General features: G+C 38.4%; 1 protein-coding gene and 1 pseudogene across 3 annotated transcripts in view; both read right to left on the reverse strand.

Annotated features, from left to right (window-relative positions):
- Positions 1-27,109, reverse strand: part of MYZAP (myocardial zonula adherens protein) — a 93,836-nt gene that overhangs the window by 6,526 nt on the left and 60,201 nt on the right. For 2 of the 3 annotated variants that reach the window (XM_055278380.2, XM_063640207.1), the window contains 2 exons: positions 17,237-17,320; positions 3,727-3,827 (listed from right to left, as the gene is read on the reverse strand). In XM_055278380.2, the coding sequence (XP_055134355.2) occupies positions 3,727-3,827; positions 17,237-17,320 (185 nt within the window). The remainder of the gene's footprint in view (positions 1-3,726; positions 3,828-17,236; positions 17,321-27,109) is intronic. The other variant, XM_055278381.2, reaches the window with a different exon arrangement.
- Positions 10,260-10,316, reverse strand: LOC129483650 (uncharacterized; annotated as a pseudogene).

Consider the following 27,109-nt stretch of genomic DNA (forward strand, 5'->3'; position numbering starts at 1 on the left):
CAGTAGCACAGCATGTAACACTTGCAGTTGTACAGATGAGTGAGTAGGAGAAGCCATGCTATTCTACAATGAGACAAGTGCCCCATGCCTGCAGCATGCAGGGGCCGCTCTCAGGTCTTCGCTGACAGAGACCTTATCAATCACTGGGCCTCCCAGAGTTTTACACAGTGTCTAGAGGGGGTGTCTAGAGAGTTTAACTGAAGAGCCCAATGCATACTGAAGCACTATATACTTGATCAGGCTATCAATCCATTTCATAAAATCAATGATTACCACCAATAAAAAGTTAATGAAATCATCTTAGCATACTCAAATTTATTTATATTTTATACAGTGTTCTACACAAAAAATCAGTTTGGGTTTAGTTAATATTAATAGTAATAGCTATTAGTTATTAAGTGCTTAACTCTGGTCCAGTTACCATGCTAAAATGCTTTCATTTTTATTTTTATTTATTTGAGATGGGGTCTCATTCTGTTGCCCAGGCCCAGGCTGGAGTGCAGGGGTGTGATCTTGGCTCACTGCAACCTTCGCCTCCCGGGTTCAAGCTATTCTCCTGTCTCAGCCTCCCGAGTAGCTGGGATTACAGGTGCACACCACCACACCCGGCTAATTTTTTGTATTTTAGTAGAGACAGGGTTTCACCAAGTTGCCCAGGCTGGTCTTGAACTCCAGAGCTCAGGCAATCCACCGCCTTGGCCTCCCAAATTGCTTAGGATTACAGGTGTGAGCCACCATGCCTGGCCTATTTTTTCTTTCTTTCTTTTTTTTTTTTTTTTTGGTAGAGAGAAGGTCTTGCTATGTGGCTTAGGCTGGTCTTGAACTCCTAGCTTCAAGGGATTCTCCCGCCTTGGCCTCCCAAAGTGCTGGCAATACAGGTGTGACCCACCATACCCAGTTTCTAAATGCTTTATGTACACATTTTCATTTAATCTTCAAAGCAACCCAATGAGGTTTGATATTATCCTCTTCATTCTTATTTTAAAGATGAAAGAGTTGAGGCTTTAGAGAGATGAAGTAACTTGCCCAAGGCTGAGCTCAGCTAGCAGCTGGCTGGGCAGGGAACTGGACAGCCTGAGCTTCCCTGACTGTCCCACACTGATGAATTCCTTGTAGGAGAAGAACAGGGAGTAAGAACAAAACACTTCTGCATAACTCAGGCTTAATTCAATGCTTGTATTGGTCTAAAATATTCTAGAGAAAAAAATCTAAAAAATATTCTGGACAATACCATGAATCTTTTATTAATTAGATGCAAATTTGGGGTCCAAGTATGACCCAGGAATTTTGTTAGAACATACACACCACCATTTAGTAGCTCTCCGTTTATTACATATTTTCAAACTATACATGTACTGCACCAAGACTCAAGAAGGCCTGGTTCTAATTCTGGCTATGTGGCTTCCAGTGAATCACTTAATCTCTCTGAGCCCCAATTCTGGTATCCATAAAACATGGGGATTAACTAGACCGGGAGTTCCAATTTGTTTTTGCCCATAGAGCTATTTATTCAAACAGAATCTTACTTGGAATCCAACAGACAAAACAAACTAAAAGTTGACTTTCTCAGGTTGTTTTGGGGAGGAAGAAGAGTCCCACGGGCCAGCCCCTCACTAACCCTCCTCATCCCCCCGGGCATCCAGAGGCCTCTCCAGGAGCCCCAGCTCAGAGTAAGGCAGTTCCAAGAAGTGCAGGTGAAAGGGCACTGCCCTGAGTTACCGAAAGATCCTGGGCTCCTCCCCACCCAGACTTGCCTGGCGCCTTTCACATAGTAGGCACTTAATATAATATTTGTGAGGAAGCGAATGAAATATTATTTTGCCTTTTCGGAAACAAGGATATGTAGTTTTCATTTCCTCTGCTGATTGACCTAGGTAGTTAAACTGCTAAGATGGATCCTGGGGGAAACCAAATGTTACATTTATGGAAAAGCTGCTTTTAGATACTGAAGTGGCTTCCAAGTTCACCATGGCCATAAGTTAAGGGTCTGTCAGCACTTCCATTATGAAAACCGCTTTGTGGTTTCATAACTTAGCCATAAAAGTTTGCTTCAGGCTATACTTGGGCATTCAAGTTGAAAAGCTTGTTTTAAGCCAAAATGTGGGAATTAGAAAACAAACAATTTATTGGTTTCAGACATAGTTTTGTACCGTCTTAGCCAAACAAGATTTATTATGTGGGCAATTAGAGTGGACTAGGCCACTTGGCTTTTAAAAAATACAAAAAGGGGGGAAATGGCCAAATTTTTTATATTTCAAAAAGGTCTCTGAACACAATTGATCATTCTTTTTGGTTATATTTTCATATAGGAAAATATATCTCATTATGATGAGATCCAGAGTCTATATATATATATTCAACATTTTCTGCTAATTATATCAGAAAGATAAAAAATGCCTTTTTACTAGAAGGCAAGCAATGTAATTGAGGACATTGTCAAAGAAAGAACCTAATGCTGCTTTTGGTAAATTCTTTGAGAATGGCAAGTGATTCATTTTAATTAACAAAAATGACAATGCCAGTAATAAATAAAAATTAATAAAGTAAGGAAAGGAAGCCTTATTGTACAATGTTAGAGCTGGTGGAGACCTGAGAAGTTACCTAGTCAAATCACTGACTTTACAAGTTGAGAAACTGAGGCCCCATTGAAGACCTGTCTGAAGGCATCCTGCTGCTGGCTGGTAGGACAAGAACCAGGTATTCCACACCCCAGCTTGGTGATCGGCTCGTCACTACTTCCCACCAGCTGTAACCACTCAAGATTCCAGGATTCGACATTTTTCTAGACTACTATGTCCAGCAAAGCACACACAAGTGCCCCTGTTCACACAAGAATCCACCCTCCTGCACACAGGATACCAGGCATTTTGTGACTTTGATGACCTAAATCACAAGTCACATGTCATTAGCATCTTTGCTGTAAACTTGTTTTATGTCCTCTTGAGGCCAGGCACAGTTGTGAGCACCTGGAAATGGTGAGTTAGTTATCAGAGGCAGGTTACTGTGTTACAGGCTCTAATGTCACCAGGAAGAGACACAAGCGTGGAAGCAGCTTAACAATGAACAGGTCAGTCCTCTAGCTCAGGAATGTAACTGAACAAACCAGGTTATAGTTATCACATATCTGCTGATGACTCAAGCAGATCAGGTATTTATGAACTGGATCCAGTGCTTGACAATACCCTGTTACAGTACTGAGGAACAGATGAATTTTGTTCAAGGTTTAGATCCTCCCTCTTGTATATCACTAAAGCACCTTGGATGCCCCTCTCACACCGTTATAAATGTCTCCCTACATACCTGTCTCTCCCTCCAGACTGTACTCTGGGGAAAGAACCAAATCTCATTCCTCTCTGTGTCATAACTGTCTGGCACAGGGAAGGTACTAACAGCATTAGTTGAAGGAAGGAAGGAAGGAAGGAAGGAAGGAAGGAAGGAAGGAAGGAAGGAAGGAAGGAAGGAAGGAAGGAACAAATATATGCACTCACTGACAGGGCCCATCTCTCTCTAAATGGCTTCCCCAGGTCTCTCCTTTGCTGACCCCTCCACCCTGCACAATGCCTCTGTTCCTACAGAAACCAGTCAAGCCCCTCAGCAGCCACCACTTGGCTTTGCAGAAATATTTTTGATAGGAAGAATGCAATTCTGCTAAGAACAGCCCAGTAAAGTATTTTCTTCAGCCAAAGAGGAATTTAAATAAAAAAAAATCAGGAAATTCCTAAATACCTGGGTAGAAGATCACAACCCACTCCAATCTCTCTGGTTTCCACTTCGGTCTTGGCCTGGGTTTCTATTAAATAGTCCAACCTGCTTTGTAGTTCATTATTCTGGAGATGAGAAAAAAAGTTACTTTCAGTAAGTCAAATATGTTCCCCCCAAATATGCATGATACAATTTATATGTATTATCTGATTTTGCCCCATGACATGGGCAACTATCACAATGTATTTACAGAGCATCACTTACACAATAGTTGTTGAAGAAATAGATTGACCGAATGCATACAAATGGCTTTCTATGCATGTACAGACATGTGCATCCAGTTTTACATAAATGAAAACAAAATATTGTAATCTATGTTATAATCTGCTTTTTCAGCCACTAATTTGTTGTAGCTATCTTTCCATCTTTATTAGTTTTCTTTTTATGTCAACAAACTATTTTAACTCATTAATAGTATTCCATTGTATGGATACATTATTTAACTAGTCTCTTATTGATGGGCATTTAGATATTTATCACGTTTTTGCCATTATAAATAAGGTGCAGCCCAACTTTTAACACCTCCTCATTAAACTATAAAATGAGCAAGTCTGTTAATTTAATTTAACAGTGGGAAATACCTCTATAACTTAATTAGTATTTCGTAGGTGTGGAAAATTCAGAATCTCACACATATAAAGTAGAACAAGCTCCTTGGGATTAAAATTCACATTCTGAAAAGTTTTTTTTCTTTCGGGCCACAGCCAAACATTACATAAGTTAATGATTAGATGCTCAGCAATTGGAAATTTGCCTTATGGGGGAAATGAAGGACAAAGAAGCAAGAGATACTGAAATGAACATAGACAAAGAAGTCGAAGATACTGAAATGAAAATAGACAAAGTGCTGGTGCCTGAAATCTGAAGGGCAAAAGCACCAAAAAAAAAAAAAAAAATTCAGAAAGAAGTGAACAGTGGTTATCTCTGCGTATTGAGATTCTGGGATGCTTTTTAAAAAGTCCTTCTATATATTTTTCAGTAACACCAGACTAAATGTTCATGAAGCAGTGATCATATCTATCTTCCTGGTTGTATTCTGAAAGCATGGCATGCAGCAGATACAAAATAAATATTTGCTGAATAAATAAATTTATAAATGATTTTACAATGAGCATTTTATTTGCATAACTAGAAATGAAACCATTTGTTCTTTTCTTCTTTAAGTTGGAGCTGAAGCTGAGGCACTATTCTAAGACACTAGGTAACACAAGTAAGTTTAAAAGTTCTATGGAGACAGAAGCTCATTTGTTTTGAAAGAAAGAATGTGGGTTAAACATTCAGTAGCTCCCGCTCTGAAAGGTTGATACCAACGAGCAAAGTATCAGTTCTTGTGAAAATTTATGTTCTGTACAATGTAAAAGTCAACGAATCCCTTCTGATAAATAAGAAATGGTGTAAAGGAAGAGAATGCTTTCCAGATTCCTTAGCAGATGACACACTATGACAGATCGATGGGCTCTGAATCTATCACCTCATCCCCAGTATGGAAGAATGGTGCTGGCTTATTCCCAGAGAGTCATCAGTATTCTCACACACACACACACACACGCATGCACACACGTGCAGAGAGAGAGAGAGAGAGCTTTCCCAGCAATGTCTGAACTCTCCAATTTATAAGAAAAGAGAAAGGCAGAAGATGCCTGCCTTTGCCGGATGCTCCAGTAATACCATCGCCTTATCCCTTCTTAGTGTAAAGACTTTAATCATAAGGATTTCACAGCATGCTGGGTCTAATACCTATAGGTAGGGGGCCTAAAAGACAAGGTTAGCAAATATGCCGCAACTGATACACAGTGAATAGTGGACAAGTGACCCCAAATCCTTTGTTCTATTTCACGGGAACTCTGTGTGTGCACAACAGACACCCATAGAAACAGAAATAAAAAATGTATACTCATGAGAATATAATGCAATCAGTAGAAAAATTATTGTATATCTACTATATATCAGGCAGTGAAATTAGGTAAGGGAAGAGTTAGAAGTTAGAGAAATATGGCATGATTTGCAACCCTTGAGGAGCTCGGTCTTGGGGGAATACAGATAACTGAGCAGCAAATAATAGAACGATGTGCTAAGTAACATTATAGGGGGATCCACAGAATATTAAGAGGGAACTCAGAGGGGACATCTGACTCAAAATGGGGAGAGGGGTGGAGTTTCTTGAGTTAGGCAAGGGAAAGAGAGTAAGAAAAAGCAAACGAGATGAGTATTCCAGAATTGTGGAAACACACTAGGTTGAGAAAAGGCACCTTATTGCATTACACAGGTGTGTAGAAGTTAGTCAGGAAAGGCTATGTATGCCACTACAAGAAGTTAGAAATCAATCTTACAATAGCAAGGTCAGCACCAGAATTTATTTTAATCACCTGGCTCCCAAGTGAAAGTTGGATTGGAGGAAAATAAGACTAAAGACAGCAGGAAGGCCACTGCAATTATTCAGCTAAAGAGTGGGGGCTGCACTTGCAGTAGAGAGGAGTATGCACTCAACACGCTGATCCTGCTGCAAGTCACAGCTGTACATTCTGAATAACAGATTAAAAACAACTAATGAGATCTCTAGAGAAGCGAACAAAGACAGGCAAGTTTTGGAGATGAGGTGAAACTTGAAGCATGTGGCAAGTAGTTCTCTGTATTCTCTGTGTATTATTATTTTTCTTTTTGCTGGCAGCTTTGCCCTGAGAGCAGCACAGTCATGGTGGTGGCAGTACAGATATAGTAAAATATTAACAGAAAGATCATCTTTCTGGGGGAAGAAACCAGGAGAAGGATGCCAGGGCTACAAACAGCAGGGGAGAAGGCAAAAGAGGAGAGTCAGAGTTGGGGGAAAACACTAAATTCTTGTATATAGACTCAGTTCAAGTCTCTGGTAGACCACTGAACCATTCATGTCTGGAGAAAACTGAAAGAAGTTTGCAGCTAATGTTTAAAGAACTGATCTGAGATCTGCCATCACTGTCACAGAGAAGCAGCATGTAGTTGGGTCTGGCTAAATTCATTGCCTTTTAAAACAAGAACCCAGCAAAGCACTCACAATGTCCAGCTTATAATCCAAAATTATGTGACATATAAAGAGTCAGGAAAATATTACCCATTCCTAAGGGAAAAGAGAATCAACAGACACCAATCCTGATATAATTCTGATGTTGGAATTTTCAGACAAAGACTTTAATGCAGCCATCATAACAATGATCAGTGAGACAAAGAAAAATATGCTTACAATTAATGAAGTAGTAAAAAAGAAATAGAGAATATAAAAAAGAACTAAATGAAAATTTTAGAACAGGAAAGTACAATACCTGAATTTTTTTTAAAAAAGTCACTAGACAGACTTAAGACTAAAGATGGTAAAGGAAAAAGTCAGTAAACTTTAAGATACATTAATATAAATTATCCAATTGAAAGTAAATGAACAAAAGACTGAAAACAATAAATGGAGCACTGTGGAACTGTGAAGCAATTTGAAAAGCCTAACATATGGGTTTTTTAATCAAAGAAAGAGAGGAGAGGAAAACTAAAGCAGAAAATTACTGTAAAACATAATAGCTGATAACTCCCCAAATTTAGTGAAAGACATAAATTTACAAATTCAAGAAGCTCAGTAAACCCCAAACAGGACAAATTCAAAGAGAAACACATTACAGTCAGACTTCTGAAAACCACAAATGAAGAAAAATCTTGAAAGCAACCTGTTACATATAGGGACATAATCATTTGAATTACTACAGACATCTCATTAAAAACCATGGAACCCAGAAACAATGAGTACCAAGAGAAATAAACTGGCAACTTAAAGCTCCATATCTTTCAATAATGAAGGCGAAATAAAAACCTTACTTTTAGATAAAAATAGCTAAGAGAATGTTTTACCACCTGGCCTGCACTACACAAAATTCTAAATAAAAGTTCTTCAGGCTGAAGAGAGACGACATCAGAGAGAAACTCAGACCTTCAGAAATAGAGTATATATGAAAGAATCTAGTTTCTCGTAATTTCTTTAAAGTACATATGATCGTTAAAGCAAAAATAATAACAATGTATCATGGTTTTATAATGTATACAGATACAATACATATAAAAAGTATAACCACAGGCACAGCAGTAAATGAACATATATCATTGCAAGACTTCTACATTTTACAAGAAATGGTACAATATTATCTCTAGGTGGACAGTGAACAGCTAATGATGTATACTGCAATATCCAGAGTAACCACCAACATATTAGAGAAAAGAGATACAGCAAAAATGCCAATGGATAACTTAAAATGGTATTTTTAAAAAATTGAAATAATCCAAAAGGCAAAAAGGAAGAACAAAACAAACAAGCAAGCAAAATAAGCAAAACAAACCAGAAGGAACAAACAGAAAACAAATAATGAAATGGTAGCTCTAAATCCAATCATATAAATATAATTAAATATTAATAAACTACATACTCCAATTAAATGGCAGAGACTATAACAATGTATAAAAAAGCAAGTCCCAACTATTGTCTATAAGAGATGTACTTTAAATACAGAGATACAAATCAGTTGAAAGTAAGTGGCTGGAATAATATATATCGCATAAACAGTAATGGCTACATTAATATCAGTTAAAATAGATATCAAGACAAAGAGTATTAACAAAGGTAGGGACCAACATTTCATATTGTAAAGATCAATTCATCATCAAGACATAACAAAAATGTGTATATACCTAGTAACAGAGTTTCAAAATACATAAAGTAAAAACAAAGAAAGAAAGAGACAGTCTAAAACCATGGTAAGGGATTATAACACCTTTCTCTTGGCAATTGATAGGACAATTACACAAAATCCAAGAAAAATGTCAGTTATCTAAACAATATTATCAACCACCTAAACCCAATTGGTATTTGTAGAACATACACAACAGCAAAATATATATTTTTTCACAAAAATTTAATTAAAACTATATGCTGAGCCATAAAATAAGTCCCAATAAATTAAAAGTTAAAACCATACAAGCTGTGTTCTCTGACTATAAAAGTATTAAATTAGAAATAAAAATAAGATATGAACAAAAATTTCAACTATTTGGAAATTAAATAACCTGCTCCTAAATAATCCATAAATCAAAGAAAAATCTCAAGGGAAATTAGGAAATATTTTGAACTGGATGATAATAAAAGTACAGTATATCAAAGCTTGTGGGATGCAGGTGAAGCAGAGATTAGAAGGACATTTATAGCTTTAAAGGTTTATATTAAAAAAGAAGAAAGGTCTAAAATCAATGACCTAAGTTCTACCTCAAGAAGCTACAAAAAGAAGAGCAAAGTAATCCCGAAATAATTAGAAGGAAGTAATGAACATCAGGGCAAAAGCCATTAAAATAGAAAGCAGACGCTCAATGGAGAAAATCACCAAAGCCAAAAGCTATTTTAATTATTTTTAAACATCAACGAAAATTGATAACCCACTATCTGGTCAAAGAAGAGAAAGAGAAAGACAGACAGAGACACAGAGTGCATTAAATAGGGAGAGAAAGAGGGTACAAATAATCAATATCAGAAATTAAAGAGACATTAAAAGTAAAGAACTGGGCATCTGTGTAGAAAAAAAGAGTATTGATACCTTTACTTCACACAAAACCCAAAAATCAACTTAAAATGGATCATCTAAATAAAAAAGTAAAAACTATAAAATTCTTAGGGGAAACCACAGGAGAAAATATTTGTGACCTTGTAGTAGGCAAATATTTCTTAGGACACAAAACACACAAAGCATAAAAGAAATAAATGGTTAATTGAAAACCAAAAATAAAAAATCTCTTCAACAGGGCCTGGCATGGTGGCTTATGTCTATAATCCCAGTACTTTGGGAGCCCGAGATGGGCAGATCACTTGAGCTCAGGAGTTTGAGACCAGCCCGGGCAATGTGGTGAAACCCATCTCTACTAAAAACACAAAAATTAGCCAAGCATGGTGGCATGCACCTGCAGTCCCAGCTACTCAGGAGGCTGAGAGGTAGGAGGATAGCTTAAGCCCAGGAGGTCGAGGCTGCATTGAGCCAAGATTGCACCACTGTACTCCAGCTTGGGTGACTGCACAAGACCCCACTGCAAAAAACAACAACAACAACAACAACAGCAACAACAACAACAAAAAATATATATATATGTATGTGTCTTCAACAGATATCATTAAGAAAACAAAAAAGTAAGTCACAGGATGGGAGAAAATGTTCATAGTACATATATCTGACAAAGGACCTGAATCCAGAATATGTAAAGAACTCTTCCAACTCAATAGTAAGAAAACTAAAAGCTCAATAAAATAATGGACTAAAGATTGGAACAGACACTTCAAAAGATGAAACTTATAAATGGCAAAAAGCATATGAAAAGATTCTCGAAAAGAAGAAAAGATGCTCAGCATCACCAGTTGACAAGGAAATGCACATTAAAACCACGCGAGACAGCACTCTATATCCCCTAGCATGGCTCAATTTATTTTCTTTTGTTTTTATTTTTATTTGGGGGGCTTTCAAAGCCAGAAAACCTGCTAGACAAATTCTAAAAGAGCTATAACACTGAATGGCTAAATTTAAAAGGTTGGTAATACTAGGTCTGGGTTAGGATATGGAGACACTGGTACACTGAAACTGCTGGAAAATTAAAATACTACAACCCCTTTGAAAAACTGACGGTCTCTTAAAAAGTTAAACTTATACCTCCTCTTACAACCCAGCTATTCCACTACCAGGAATTTACCCAAGAAGAATTAAAACTATGTTCACATAGTGAGTTGTACTTTAATGCTCACTGCATTCACAATAGCCCCGAGCTGGAAACAACTCAAATGTATTTTGTCAGCTGAATGAATAAACTGCGATATATTCATACAATGGAATACCACTCTGCAACAAAACGGAAGGCATACAACTTAGATGAGCCTCAAATCGTTATGCTGAGTGAAAGAAGCTGAACACAGAAGAGGGCATGCTATATGATTCCATTTCTAGAAATGGAAATCATACAGTGGATTCCCACTAAATGGATATCTGTAGTGACCAAAAGTGATAAAAAGTGACTCACCACCTCCAAAAAAAAAAGATGAGGAATTGCCTAGGGATGAATGGAAAGCTGGGTTGCAAAGTGAAACAGAGAATCTTTGGTGGGGTGACAGAAATTCTATCTTGATTGCAGTGGTTATTTCATGGGTATAAACACTGTCAAAACTCCGTGGATTATACGCTTAAACAGAAACACTTACTTACGTAAGTTAATAAATAACAGAAACTTATTTATGTAAGTTAATAAATAACTAAGTTGATAAGGTAAAAAATAAAAGATGATGACAGCCTGAACATGGGCAGTAAGAGGAGAGTTAGAGAGTGTGGGGCAGATTTAAGAAAAACCTTTAAAAATTAAATTAATGGATTTGATACAATAAATCAAGACTATCTGCTTCTTAGTCTTGCAGAATATGACTACAGTGGAACGACAAAGAATAGCCTCAGACTGCTGCCTGGACTGTGCTACAAAAAAGATTGCTTCTGGGATTGAGAAGCAAATTCCATGGTTCTCCTGCTTTCAAACACCACCCCCTTGTGTTTATATGTGTAACAAATACCAGCCCGATGGCTTGGGAGGCACATGTGCCTTTCACGAAGGGAGAAAATGTGCAGCACCTCTGGACATTTTTTGGAAATTATGTCATGAATGTTTGGCGGTCACCTCCCCCACCATTTCCCTCAGGCCCAGAGGTGTGGGCAGCTCGGGGGCTGTAGCACATACACTGAACGTGTGTTCCATAAAATGCATGTGGGGAGCCCAGTGCCTGGTGCTGCCCCTCCAACATTACACAGAAAAATTAATAATAGTCCCAGGAATGCATAACAGACACACTGAGAGGCTCAGGTGCTACACAACACACATTAAATGCAGGATGGACAAAACCAAGATATTTGACTCCTTTCCTCTGACTTTTGAATTGAGCTGTAAGTGTAGTATATCCGACAGAGAAAAGTGTAACGAAATCTGTTCAGAGTTTCAGAAAGCTTATGAAGATAAATGCTTGCAATGTTATTTTAAGAACAGTTTCTATATTGGAAATGGAGAATATTTCTTCTTCTCCAGAAATTGAGCTAATAAAACAATTGTTTGAAAAAAAGAAAAAGAAAAAAGAATGGGCATATTTTTGTTATCAGGAAGATTTTCTTTTTCACCTTTATTTTAGAATCAGAGGGCACATGTGCAGGTTGGTGACAAAGGTACATTGTGGGATGCTGAGGTGTGGGGTATGACTGAGCCCATCACCCAGGTAATAAGCATAGTACCTAGTAGGTAGTTTTTCAGGCCTTTTCCCTCTCCCTCTTTCTCGCATCTAGTAATCCCCAGTGTTTATCGTTCCCATGTTTATGTCCACTGAACACCGCATGTTCTCACTTATCAGCGGAATCAGGAAGATTTTAAATTGGTAGATGAAAATATAGTCTGACAGGGCCAGGCTAGAGCAAGCTTTCAGAAGTCTGCTGTGTCGTTTGGATTTGGGGCAGCGGGAGGAGGGAGTTCAAAATCTAATGAGTTTAAACCCAGGTAAGCACAAATGATGAATCCAGGGACTAAAATAATCCATATTCTCTGTTTTAAAAGAAAAGAAGGGTTCTAGAGTGTCAGCCGTGACCTAGGAAAGGGTCTGTCCTTTTCTCCGAGCCAAGGATCAGGTAGAGGGTGTTCCCTTAACTGTTTGTCTAGGATCCTAATATGATTTCAACATTTCAACAAAGTTTTCAAACATTAAAAATGGTAATAATCTCAGAGTTGATCTAAGCCTTCTCCCTTTTTTAAAGATGAAGTAACTGAGCCCAGGTTGTTGGTGGCATGATTTGCCCAAGGTCATGCACAGATAATGGCAGAATGTGAGTCAGAACCGAAGTCTCCAAAAGGTTGAGTAATTAAGAAACAATTAACATTTGTCCATCTTTTGCACTGTGCCAAGCACAATTCTAAGTGTTTTGTATCTATTATTTAATCACAAAAAATTTCTTTCAGGTGGGAGGGATTATCCCCATTTCACAAATGCTGAAACTGATGCTCAGAGGGGTAGAATTACCTGCCCAGAGTTACTTTGCTTGTAAGCAGAGGTGTCAGGGTAAAAACGCAAAGCCCTTAGGTATAACTGCAGGGTTATATAATACTAATGGTGCGCTAGTAGATTTTTGACAATAAAATCCCTAGGTTAAAAAGCTCTGATTGTGACATATGTCAATTTCTGTGGTGTAAAGACCTCCTCCATAGCTAATTGCAAGCGACCAACATGACATCCCTGAATGGAGACATGAGAAGTGATGCATGGCTTCTGCTTTCATAAACCAGTATGAAGCAGCTCCAGCACAGCGCTGGATATGTCATGCAGTCCTGAACCCTAGCTCAAGAAGGAGAACAGCTAAAATGTTCTTGGGGAACAGCTAGGAACTGGACTAACTGAGGACATGTGTAAGAGCCAAGGCTCTTCAGTCTGAAACTAAGGGTTGCTTCTTTAAAACCAACAGCATTGTGGCTAAGAGGAGCACAGGCATGATCAATAAATCCCCAAATACTGCCTGGGCATGGAGCCAGAACAAATAATAGGAGTAATGACATCATACAAGACCATCAGCTTATGACACTTAAACTCTAAGACTTGATATGAATCCCAAACACCTATGAATTCTGGAAATATCAGGGGCAACTGCTAAAAGAAGCTGAAATATTGCCAGCCTATAAGATTCACATCCAGCCTCACCCTCCCAGGATGAACCTTTCAGGTTGCTGCAGGCAAAGGACTTTTGGGCCCTACGGCCTGCTAGTAGGATCTGGCCTGTCCAAGCCCTGCTCATGTTCACCTAAAGGTGAAATTCTCTTTGTTAAATTATCACACAGCTGAGTTTGATGACAGTCTCCAACTTTGAGGATGAGCAAAAGAGAAAGAGTGATTCATTATGGGACATAGCTATAAATCTAAAATATTTATCAATGACAATAAAAGAGTCCCTGGGACCCAGGCAATTAAAGAAACAGTAACACATATGGCATTTACCAGGAGCCAGGTACTTTTCTAATCACTTAAGTATTAACAAATTTAATCATCATAACAACTCTGTGGAGAGGATGCCATTTCACAGAGAGAGTTCCTGTTTACCAATAAGCCAACTAAGGCATAGGACAACTAACTTGCTCAATATCACATCACTACTAAGTGGCAGAGCTGAGATTTGTACGCAGGTAGTCTGAGTCCGGAGTCTGCAATTGAGCTTTTAACAAATGTAGCTACTTATTAATAAGATGGGGAGCTACCAGATTTATCTACCAAAACTTTTGTGGTTTCTTTTAGGAGGTATTAATTAGTTATCTATTTAAAAGTTTTCTGTGTTATGTTAGAAAGAATAACAAAAGAACATGTAAGTTAGGTCACCCCAGGACTTCAGGGCCTGGAGAAGGACTGCTCAGCATCCGTGCCGTAGGGCAATCAGGTGGAGAGTTGGGAAGCAACGTGGCAGCATTAGCGATCATCCACAATTAGCAAGGAACAGCGTCAGCAGAGTGTGTGTAAATGATCAACTAGTCTGAGAGCCGAAGAGGAAAACCAAGTATTTGAATGTCACCTCTGATTTCCTAGGAGAGGAGATCTCTACATGGCCTAGCTGTGTATGATGAAATATTGATAAAGAATGCATATGTTTTTAATAGTGCTAAAGACAGTGATAAGGAGTCCTGTGTTTGAATCACCTTCGAAGAAGCCACTGAGGGTCCTGTGACCCAACCAAGAACCTATGTAACCCACATCCTCTAATCTTAGCAATTTGGAGAAGGTATCCTTTCTCTTTTGGATCTGAAAGATGACTGCACCTGTCTGAAAGGTGTCAAAATGATGTTAGCCCTAAGAAAATATTGAAAGAAGTAAAACAATGGCCTCAGGAAGGTTTAAAAAAAAAAAAACAAGAACAGAAACAATGACAAAATAAATTAAAACCCATGATATTTAGTATTTTAGAATAGGTTTAAGTCTAAATGTATTATCAAATCTTGTCATTATGCAACTTATTTTGTATATATTGTCTGCTGTTTAAGGTGGATGTGTGAAGTGGCCAAAAGCAATTAGCCATAATAAATTTGTATTGGAATTTAAATAGTTTCAGGGAATTTAATCAATCAAATTGATAATCATTATTGATATGCTCAAAAAAACTGGTTTTCAAAGTCTTGCTTATTAGATAGACATAGCTAACACTGCCACCCACCCCCCTACATCCTCTGGGCATTCCTGTTTCCTAACAGGCCACTGGTGATTCTTCATCTGGGGGCTTCCTTTGACCACTAGAGTCTAACTGGCTCTGCCAAGGGCAGGCTACAACTGCCACAATCCCCCAGAGCAGGCCTCAGCCAATGACTAATGGGGAGTTAGTGGATAAATGCCCCAGCTTTCTGGCCTTTCAGTAAGGAAAGCTCAGGCCCACTTCCACACCATCTCCCAGAGATCCCCAGCAGGAGTGAGCCTCAGCTGTCCTCAGGGCAACCTCCTTGATATGGCACCGCTGTTGGCTCTCTTCCCTTCCCTGTCTCATTTTCCCCATTCCTCTAGTGGGGCTTCCTGAGATCGCCTCCCAGATAAACTATCTGGACTCCACATTTCAAGGTCTGGAGCAACCCACACTACGGTAAGAGATGAGTTTAATACACTGAGCATAAACAAACACAGCTATTTCTAAGATTACTCCCCATGTGCAATATTCCCTTGGACATTTAAGAATCTGCCAGCAGGAGAGCTTGCTTTAGCAGCACAGCCAGAGGTAGGGGTGGGGGGCACTGTCTTGGGGGACCTTCTGCCTCTCCTGTCAGTCTGTCTTTCCTCTCTCCTGTGACTGCCCTCTCTTTGGACACATGGGCTTCCACTAGGGCACTCATTTTCTGACTCTTACTGGGGAAGGTGTGCTTCCTCCCAAAGGGAGCTGCGATTTCAGAAAGGCATCTTAGAAACAGAAACGTTCATTCACAAGGCTGGCACTGAGCCGATGACTGTGGAGGGGAATACAGGAGCGGAAATGGGGAAAATACCCATTTGCTCAGCTTCAAAAGACAGAGGCTCTTGGGCTTTGAATCTGGTACCAGGCCCCTATGGGCCACAAGGGACTTCCGATTATCACTGCTGTAAGGCACCCCCTAAAAAACAGAGTAAATGAAGGCTCAGCTCACCACCCACTCAAACGTGGTGGTTCACAGCTTAGGCTCTGGATCTGGGCTTCCCCATCTCTACTGTAACCTTGGGCAGACTTCCTAATGTCCTCGAACCTCAGTTTCGCTATCTATAAAAGGGGGAAAATATCATCTAACTCAGAGGGCGTCCTTTTCAATAAAGAGGGAACAACGATAATATGTTTAAAATTATTGAGTGCTTAGTACATGCCAGGCACCTTCTATACATTCTCATTTCACTGTCACCCACACATAGCACAGTTATGATACCTCCTTTATAATGATAAGAAACTTCCCCCACATCACCCAGCTGATAAGAAGCAGATCCAGGGTTCACACTTGGGTAAGTTGGATTCCACTCTTAACTTCTGTGTTACACAGAACATATCCAAAGTAACTAACAGTGCCCAACACACAGCAGGGCTTAATCCAAGTTTTTTCTCTTTCCTCTTACTTTATCATTGTCTGCTGGGCTCTCTCACTGGGGAAGGGCTATAACGAGGAACACAGACAAGGACAAGTGCTTGGCAAACCAGCTTTTCACGAGTCTCAAAAGGCAAAGCCTCAATGCCAAGCTCTTAATAAAAAACCTTCAGAGTAAATAGACTTTGACTTCTCCTTGTAAGGTTCTTCCAACCCCATAATTTTCTTCTCTGGAACCTATACAAAATCCCCAAATGACTTTCTAAAAGCCAGAAAGTCAAGAATACTAAGCATCTGAAAGTTTCAGGTAAAATTAAGTCCCCTCTAACACAACTTCACTCGCTGTGATAAGAGAGCACTGGATTTAGGAGTCTTTCAGCCTGGCTCTGACATTTATTAAGCTGGGCAACCTTGAGCAAAACCACCTGTCTTCTCTGTGCCTCTGTTTTCTCATGTATTAATACAGAGATAATAATCTTAGTCTTGCCTTTCTTAAAGTTGCAGAGAGAATAGTGTAAGGAATGTATATGAACATATCTCACAAATTATAAAGCACTGGACAAATGTGGGGAATTATTAGTGCTAATCAACAGCTTATCAGGCTTGCTAGGATGATTCTTTAATAAGAAAAACTAGAGCCAAAAAGCAGAAGTCAGCAGCAAGTGGAATGAGGGGAGTCCGATGGTAAAGGAAAAACAGCTGTCAGAACCTCATTTTCAAGGCTGGCACTTAACCCTCAATCAATTTTATAAGGCTGGGAAATAGCCATATTTTTAATTAAGTGTCAGCGGTAGGCTTAGCAATGTAAAATTTAATGGTAGGGAAGACACCAACTTAAAGAAACACAGATTCTTACCTCTCCTTCTAAGAAAGATATCTTTTCTAAAAGCTGCAGTATTAAGAGCTGTTTCTGTTGCAACTTTTTCTTTAATGATTCAATCTAGAAAGAAAGGGATGGAAAATTGTTAATCAAAAATGTACAATTGTATAAGTACAGGTTTATCAACTGGAATAGATGCCCTTGGTTTTCATTTACTTTTATTTCTATTTCTATTTTTCCTCATTTCCAGTGGGGCTGGATGGTTTTCACTGAAACAGCCTGCATACTGATTCTCTGTGTTTCATGGAACAGTATTAACACGAGACGCTCCATGACAGGGGGATTCTGTGAACAGGTGAGCTTGGGGCACCAGACATGATTTTGGAGTCACAGCTCATTAGCTTTGATTATTCCAACATTTCCACACTGATTTTGCTGTGTAACCCCTTAAAACATCCAGTAGATCTTCCAGAGAACATGCTTTGGGAAATGTAGATACAACTCTCCAAAAAATGATTATTCAGCTTGAATTTATAGGGCAGGCTGCATTTCAAACATTTGGCTGTGTTATTCAATGCATTCATGTTTATTCAACCAAGTGTCAAAAGTTGGTTTGAAAAAAGGATCATTAGGAGTCTCATTAAAAGTGTTGAAATTCAGAGAACCAAAGACTCACGTGGCCCAGAGTAAGCAAGAAAGGCTTCCTAAAGAGACCCATCTTTGTTTTTATAATATATTATATCTTAGACTACTCTTTGTTTTCCAATCATACATCATGTCTCCCTAAACAAACCATAGCTTCCCTGAAGGCAGGAACCACAGTACTCTGTACCAGGCCATGTTATACATAATAGTGGGAACAGTATATAGGATCATTAATAACACATTAACTTTCCAAAAATCCTGTATATTAAATTTGTGTGCTCACAAAATTATTTTAAAAAATCACTCTGAGGCCGAGCACAGTAGTTCACTCCTATGATCCCAGCACTTTGGGAGGCCAAGGGAGGGCGATTGCTTGAGCCTAGGAGTTCAAGACCAGTCTGGGCAACATAGTGAGACCCTGTCTCTACAAAAAATCAAAAACTTAGCTGGGTGTGGTGGTGTGTCCCTGTAGTCCCAGCCACTTGGGAGACTGAGGTGGGAGGATTGCTTGAGCCCAGGAGGTCAAGGTAGAAGTCAGCTATGATGGTGCCACTGCACCCTAGCCTAGGTGACAAAGTGATACCCTGTCTCAAAACAAAACAAATTTTAAAATCCTTCTCAGTGCAAAATGACACCATTCCTATGGAAGTGAATCTAGCAGTTTCTAGAAAAAGTACATATGCATTAACCCTTTGACTCAGCAATTCCATTTTTAGGAATAGATGCCAAAGATACACTGGCCAAAATATGAAATGATACGAACAAAGGATTTTTGTTATTTTAGGAAACACAAAACGGAACTCCATCAATAAGTGACTGGTTATACAAACCATGGTATGATGGAGGTCTATGTAACCTTCCAAAAAATGCAGAAGATCTCAAAAAACACTGACAAAGTGTATGGCAAGGTAGACAGTATACTCGCTTTGATGTAAAACAGGTGGGGACACATGAATGCATATGTATTTGCAAAAGAAACACTGCAAAGACAAAATAAACCCTAATTATTAATAAACAGTTACCAATAGGGAAAGGGAAGAACTTAGGTGAAGGAGACAGAATAACATAAGTTATTACATAGGTTTAACTTTGAAACCTTGTTACATAGGTTTAACTTTGAAAGCATATTTTATAGATTCAAAAAATAAAATGAAGTCAAAAAGAAAAAAGTGAACCCTAAAATCTGAGAACAAACTGAATTGAAGAAACGATGTATATCAAATTGGTGCAAATTTTTTTTTTATTTTTATTATACTTTAGGTTATACAGCGTGCAGGTTTGTTACATATGTATACATGTGCCATGTTGGTGTGCTGCATCCCTTAACTCGTCATTTACATTAGGTATATCTCCTAATGCTATCCCTCCCCCCTCCCCCAACCCCATGACAGGCCATGGTGTGTGATGTCCTCCTTCCTCTGTGGTGAGAAGTATTAATCCAAGTGTTGTTAGAATACAGTAATTTGACTCAATATTCTTAGTGGATTATTAAAGATAAATAGAGCTACAAAGTAATCTCTCATTCACTGAGAAGATTGTTAGTAGTAATACTGAAGTTATTTTGAAACCGTTTGATATATATTGTAGTATCACCATGTTTAGAACCAAGATTTTTACTGTAAGAGAAAGCAATACAAGTATGAAATCAAAGAAGTAAAGTTTTGTTCAATTTAAAATGACAATATCAGTATGAATTCATAATTTTTATTTTCTTTTGTAAAATATGTATCCCTACTCTATCTACTGAGAAAACTTGGAAACAATAAGCACATAATATGTGCAGATTGTGGTCTCTAAATAGCATTCCCCACTAAAAAAACACAGGACATCTTGGTGGAATGGCTCATTTCAGGGGACAAAAAAGTAAACTAGATGGACCTGAGATACCTTGTTATGCCTGAAAACAAGGACATGAGGTGTCTCCCCTTGGGCCAAGGATGGAACATTCTGAACATCAAAAATAATAATGAGTGTAATTGAGTAAAACACATGAAATAGATAGATATTAAAGAACATGAGTATTATATTTCTTTAAAAAAAAACAGTAACAGCTCACTGGACTCCAATGGATGTAAAAAAAGGCATCAACTCCTTACTTGGAAAGCAGTTTGGAGGAAAAAAATAAAGCATCTGTCTTGCCTTCTTTGTTCAGACTGCATTTTGAGATTCTAAAAAGCCCTAGTTTTACTTGACAGAATAATTCCAGTTAATCAATGGCCAAGGAATGACAGAATTAGAAAATCACAATCTTGCAATTTCTATGAAATAATGGCTTTAAGCATCCATCATCAGTAGATTAAACCGTGATGGTAAAAGCTGATGAAAAAAACATTCGATCATGTTTTGGGCTGTCACCACTTGACTCCATTATCAGCCTTGGCATCACCCAAGGTGGAACAACCAGGCATTATACACCCCAGAAGTGATACACGATGAACCACACAGCATCACCCATGAAGTGTTCTTGCCTTTCCGAAAAGTTGAAACTTGATCTAATCAAGCTTCTAGAGCTAACAAGGACAAAAAAAGTCGATTCCAGAATGTGAACATTTTTTGCAAGACAACTGATTCAGTTCTTAGGTAGGAATAAAAGTAGTCGGGAGAGATGGGGGCAGCAATGCTCTAGATTAGGAGACTTTAGAAACATAACTAAATGTAAACACCATGTATGCTGATTGGAACAAAGCATCAGAAGAAAAGACACTTTGGAACATGTTATTGCAGGTTGGTATTTAATAATAGCAAGGAATTATCATTAATATTGTTAGGTGTGATGATGGTGTTATAAGTATGTAAGAAAAAGTCCATATGTTCAGAGATGCACAGTGAAGTGTATAGGAAACATATGCAGAATGTCTGGGATTTGCTTTAAAATACTGCACAAGAGGGGAAAAAAGAGGTAAGGAGTAGCTAAAGCAAGTATGGCCAAATCTTGCTATTTGCTGAACCTGGGTAATGTAGAGGGCTCCATCAATTATTCTCTCTGTTCTGCGTGCATTTGGCATTTTCATTATCAGATATTTTAAATTTTACATGGTTTCAAAAATTGTAATCCTCTGACATGAAAAGTAAACCATACAAAATAGAACAGAAACACCTGTAAGAAAAAATGTCCAATGTTAATAATAATTAAAGACATTACCAATTAAAAACAGCAATGGTTACCCTTGACTACCTATTAAATTTGCCTAAAACTATTGACTAAAGAAATGAGCGTTGGCAGGGCTGGGAGGGACAGCTCCTCTCCTGTGTTGCAGGTGGCATTGTGAATTAGTATGACCCTTCAGGCAATTTAGCAATAAATATTAAGAGCCATAAAGCTGTTCATACCCTTTGATCCACTAATCCCTCTCCTGGGAATTTATCCTAAGGATATAATTCAAACATAGGAAAAAGCTCTATATATAAAGATGTTCTTGCTCCCATTATTTATAATAGAGAGAAAATGGAAATAACCTTAATGTCTAGCACTAAAGGAATGGGTAATAAATTATGAAATATCAATTTGACGGAGTATATTACACAAACACTAAAAACAAATATACTGCAAAATGGAAAGTTTACAAAAAGCCTCAAGGGATAGAAAAGCAAAAGTTTACAATGATGAAAGTAAAAGCTGGAAGAGAAATTGGATAAATGAAATACTTCTGGGGTTGTGGTAGGGTTAAAGTTTGTTTTGTGTAAACTTCCTTCCATTTTTGTAGAAATAGATTCCAAAAATTACTGTCATGGTGTGCCTTTTTCATTCCTTTTTATAGTATTAAGATTGTTACAGTTAACTTTTAAAATCTTTAAATGAAAGGCAAAATGGAACTAAAAGGTTCCAAGAAAGTCAGGGGTAATATTTAATCAAATGATGTAAAAAGTGATTTCAAATACACTCGTTTCGCTATCTCTGAAGAAATCAGAATGGCTTGTGAGGCAAGGAAAGCAAGAGAGGTGGTTTTAAAACACCTTAATGAGCAGCTCATAGTAAGATATTGAGAGGATCCTACTGGTCACTGTCCCCTAGATTGTAGTTTAAAAAATAAATCAGTGAATGGTTAATACATCACCTAGAGAGAGTGCTGTAGGGAGAAGGTCTCTAGAATTCTCATGAGAGAGCAGAGGGCTGATGGCAGTCTGGAGAGACACTTGGTTCTGGGGAGAAGGAGCTGGACAGGAGTAGGACTTGAGGGTGCTGCAGCTTCTAACAAGGCTCATGGTTTTCAGCAATGGTGCCCCAAGAAGCAAATATGCTACTGTGCTAAATGAATGCTGTCTGTGCAGATTTGCTTTTATCCTGGAACATCCTTACAGAAACATCTTTTCTAGTATATTCTGTGATCTGAATTGACTTGTTCAGTTAAGAGCACAAAGGATGCTAAGGCTGGCAGAGTCAGTGCACTGCTGGCCCCAAGGGGTGCCAACCTTGAATCCCAGCTTAGTCTCCCCAGTGGTCTCCCCTGAAGAACCTTCCACGCCTTTCCAAAGTGACGCACTCAGCTTCTAAAATAAGTAGACTCACATGATCCTGGGTTTGATAGCCTCCTAGGAACATCTGACTCTCAAGCCTTTGGTTCTTTTTTTACAATCTTTAAGTCACACACTTGTGTGGCTGGTATTATTTCTGACTACTAACTTCAAAGAACTTTGAAATATTGTCTCTTATAGCACCTAGCACATGACAAACACTCAAAAGGTAGCTACTGTTATGTGATTACTGATGTTTCTCCTTCCCCAGACTGTGAGCTTCCCAAGAGTAAAGACCTTGATCATCTTTATATTATCAGATAACAAATGAATGAATCAACAAATCCATCCAGCCATTCCTAAACAATCCATCCCATAGACTTCAGAGGAAAAATTGTCTGGATCAGATGCTTGGAGGCCCAGTTGGGCCAAGATGATCTTGCTAAACACATGTCCCCAGAGCAACCCCCAAATGAGGAGCTACTCCAAAATCCAGGGTACCATATAGCTGGTATGCAAGAAATCCATTAGGCACCTTTGCTCTCACTTATTGATGCATTAAATGTTTAAGTTTGACCTTCAATTTACCCTTCACAAAGCTGCATTTAGTTCTAGCTGTCACCAGGTGGTGGTAAATGACACAAGTTACTAGGCTCAAATCAGGGCATTAAGAACTGAGAAATTAGAAGCACTCATTTTCCGGATCTCACCTATTTGATTTATACAAGAACAGAATCTTGCAACAGCTAAATTTAAATATGAAATAGTAGGCCCCCTTATAGAACAAGGGGAAAAACACATTTTCATAAAATCTGGGACCTTTTAACTGATGTTAATAGAATTTTTTCTAATTTTTGTTTTGATGAGTATGTTTCTTTGTAACTCAGACTAAATATGTGAATATGTGCCTTGCAGCCCGATCAATCATGTAGGATGTTAGTCTCTTAGAATGCAGGCCAGTTTGATATTTAAGGAGGGAGGGGAAATAAAAGTTCTTTTAGTTTCTTAAAACTGATCATGGCTTTTTTTTTTTTTTTCACATTAGCTACAATCGAGTTACCTGCATAGGTGGTTTGAGCTAAGTAATCATCCTTCACCATAGCCACATGCTGGAATCCCATGGAGGGAGCTTTTACAAAATACAGATGCTCTGGCACCAGAAATGCAGAATATCTCACTCTCCCAATTAAAAACCCCCTACACTTTTAATGTTCAAACTCACTAGCATGGCACGGGAGGCCCTTCCGCTGTGCTCCCTATTTTCCCACTTTAATTTCATGCCCATCCTCTCCCTGCAATGAACCCTATATTCAGGACACTCCATCCTCTCAGCACTGCATGAACACACTATGGTCCCGCCTCCAGGACTTTGCACACACAGGCTGGTGGCTCCATTAGGAATGCCTCCCCACCCTTCATCCCCGTTTCCACCAGAAAAACTGCTGCTGTCACAATCTACCCACAGTCACCTAGGCCAGCGCTTTCCAAGTCCTCCAGGCTGGCCTTGTGTCCCCCTCCTCTGTGATAGCTCAGCCTTTGAACCACCCCTGTTAGGACACATCACAGTTACTGCCATCCTTGGTTGACTTTTTTCCATTGTAGTAGACCCCAAACCCACAGGGAACAAGTGTTTAGTGCATCAATTATCTCATATAAAAGATAACTTCTCTCAGGAACTAAAATCACCTTTGCCAATCTGCACATTTAAATAAAAACTGCTTTAGAAACAGATCACTATAGTTAAAAAAAAAAAGTCCCCCCAATATGTTTTGAAAAGAGCTTATATGTCAACCAGACCAAAGTGAAATTGTACAAAAATGTAGTATGGTTCTGTTATGGATTCAGTGAGGAATCCACAGCTGGAAGTTGTGAGGCTTCTCAACTTCCTGGAATTTCTTCCCATTAGTAACATGTAGGACACAGTCTATTTCACATCAGAGGACAGAAAATGAGATGGCTCTAGCATTGTAGTCATGTGAGTAGCACTCAATTGTGCAAGACTCATGAAACATAACTCAGTATTGAACTTGGAGAGAAATTAATGAAGAAAACACAGCAGCAAGTAAGTATTAAATACCAGACAGCGCTTGACATGGGCTGTTGGGGTATTTTCTTTCACCAGCTGGAAAAGGATAACAAACATGAAAAATGCCTTATGTAAAACAGGAAACACACCAATACAGAGCATACAAAAGGTGCACATCACTTTGATTATGTACTGGGAGTGTCATGTGTATAATCAACTCCTCCTCTTACTGATAATAGGAGGTAGGTTAAAACTGACGACACACTTAGCAGTTTCCCACTAAAACAAAGGAAAACCAGCTATGATGGTAACAGAAGATGTCACACTAAAACTTGATCAATCTCTCACAAATGAAAGGCTAGCCAAAGGAGGGGAACCATTAAAATAATTAACTGGGAGGCCATTAGGCTGAGGTGGCTCCAGTGCCTTGGGTTCTGACCTAAGCAAACTGAAACCCATCTCAGAATGAATCGTCACAGCTTAGGAAAATGAAATTTAAATTTAACCAATCAGAAAACACCAACTAACCTCTAAATAGGGACTTTTTTTTTTTTTTTTTTTTTTTTTTTTTTAGACAGCGTCTCCCTCTGTAACCCAGGCTGTAGCATAGTGGTACAATCATAGCTCACTGCAGCCTCAAACTCCTGGGCTCAATGAGGCCTCCCACCTCAGCCTCCCAAGGAGCTAGGATTACAGGTGTGATCAACTGTGCCTGGCTAATTTTTTAATCTTTTGTAGAGACAGGGTCTCGCTATGTTACTTAGGCTGTTTTCAAACCCCTGGCCTCAATCAATCCTCTTGCCTCAGCCTCCCGAAGTGCTGGGATTACAGGTGTGGCCTAAGTAGGGACTTTCTGCTTTAACCAATCAAATATTTTCCTTGTCTTGCTTCCATAAACGCCTATTAAGGTTTTTCTCTCAAGCCCCTTAGGTGAAGCCCTCAATTGCATGTGGCCTGGTGCTGCCTGCTCAAATAAACTCTTCAAAAATAGAAAACGAAAAACAAAACTGATGGTCACATTTAATCAAACTGTTTAAATCTTATAAGGAAAATGGAATTCAGTATTTTAAATCCACATTAAGTTTATTTTATTTGAACATTTATTTGACATTATTGTTTATTTTATTTAAAATTTGTTTTATTTTGTTTTCATTTTAAATAAATGAAGCCTGAGTGAGCTCTAGAAAATTCCATCCCTGACCTAGTCAGTTCACCATTTCCCTGGATTTCTATGGGGGAACTTCAAGCTATTTCCTTGTGAAATTGTCAAATTTTCAAATAATGTAATGGCATAAACTTCCCCTGAAATAAACATTTTAAATTATTTTATTTGAAATTTGTTTATAATGTTTTCATTTCATTTTCATTTCATTGTTTTCAAAATCAGAGTGTCGGAGCTGTGTGTGCTTGCACACATCGCAAAACTCAACCACAGGTTAATAAATATACCAAAGCTCCCCAGCCAGCCACCATCCCCAACACCCCTGCTTTGTTATTCCTTCTCGTGGGCCCTCATTTATAGACATTCTGCTTAAAACGGCTTTAACGAAAGAATAGTTCATTTTCACATTGAAAATGTTATCAAAGATGTATAACTGCCAATCAAAGCATCTAATCAAAACGAGATTACTAGGGCTATGAATTCTAGGTCAAAATAGAGGAATATGATACTTTATTGTGAGTTCTTACAGCCTTTTCAGGGGAAATTGATGCCATCACATTATTTGAAAATTTGAAAATTTTCAAGGAAATACTTTGAAGATCCCCATTATTGTTTTCAAAACCCCTAGAAATCCAGGGAAATGGTGAACTGACTGGGTCAGGGACAGAACCTTCTAGAGCTCACTCGGGCTTCAGCCGTTGTCTCCCTCTGCCTGCTCTTTTCCTGACAGTGCCGTGTCTTTAACCCAGTCTCTTGATCCCTCTATGATCTGGCAAACCACTGTTTCCACTTCCCTTAACAAAAGAGGAATTATGTCTGATCCCCACATACCCACTGTGACTATGAGAATAATTGATATTTTACACTCTTCCTCAGAAAAAGTGTTTTATTTTTGCATAGCATTCCTTAATTCTATTTTGGAAGTCCTGCAACATTGTAATTTCATAGTTACTATATTTTTTAAAGTGCATTCTCTTTGATAAAACCACCACAAAATGTAAGAATAAAAAGAATACAGCTCAGCCTCTTTTTAACAACAAAAAATAATGCATAGAGAAATATGACAAGATCAGAATCTGCCCTGCACTAATGCAGCATGAAAGAAGAGTTTAATAAGGATGAAGAAAATGGTACATTATCTCATTTGGGGGGATGTAAAGGAAATGAATTAAGGCCACAACAAAATGAAACTGAAAAATTGCTAAATGAAGCACTGAGTGGGGAAAATGAAAAATCAATGAAGGAATGGAGGGAAAAAGGTATATTTTTCATCTTCATGATGCTTGATTGGGTTTGTGGAAATTCATTTTCAATTAATGTGTCTTGTGGCATTCAGCCAGGCTAGATATGAACATGGCACATATTTTGATCAATTTTTTCCTATTAAGTTTGAAGTAATATATAATAATAGAACTATACCATTCAAAAGGATCGGTTGCAACTGGGTTCTGAGGTAAAATAATGTAATTTGGTTTGATTTCTATCTTATATTAAAGATAACTCAACTTCTCCAAAAGGAGAGGAGGAGCACTCTGGCTCCCCCGGGTACCTAAACATGACTTGGCTGTACAAATGTCAGGGAAGGACAGTTAAACTGCTTCCCAATCTGAGCACATTCTCTGAG

The sequence above is a fragment of the Symphalangus syndactylus genome, chromosome 5 (genome assembly GCF_028878055.3).
Source record: "Symphalangus syndactylus isolate Jambi chromosome 5, NHGRI_mSymSyn1-v2.1_pri, whole genome shotgun sequence".
In the NCBI taxonomy this organism is placed as follows: Eukaryota; Metazoa; Chordata; class Mammalia; order Primates; family Hylobatidae; genus Symphalangus; species Symphalangus syndactylus.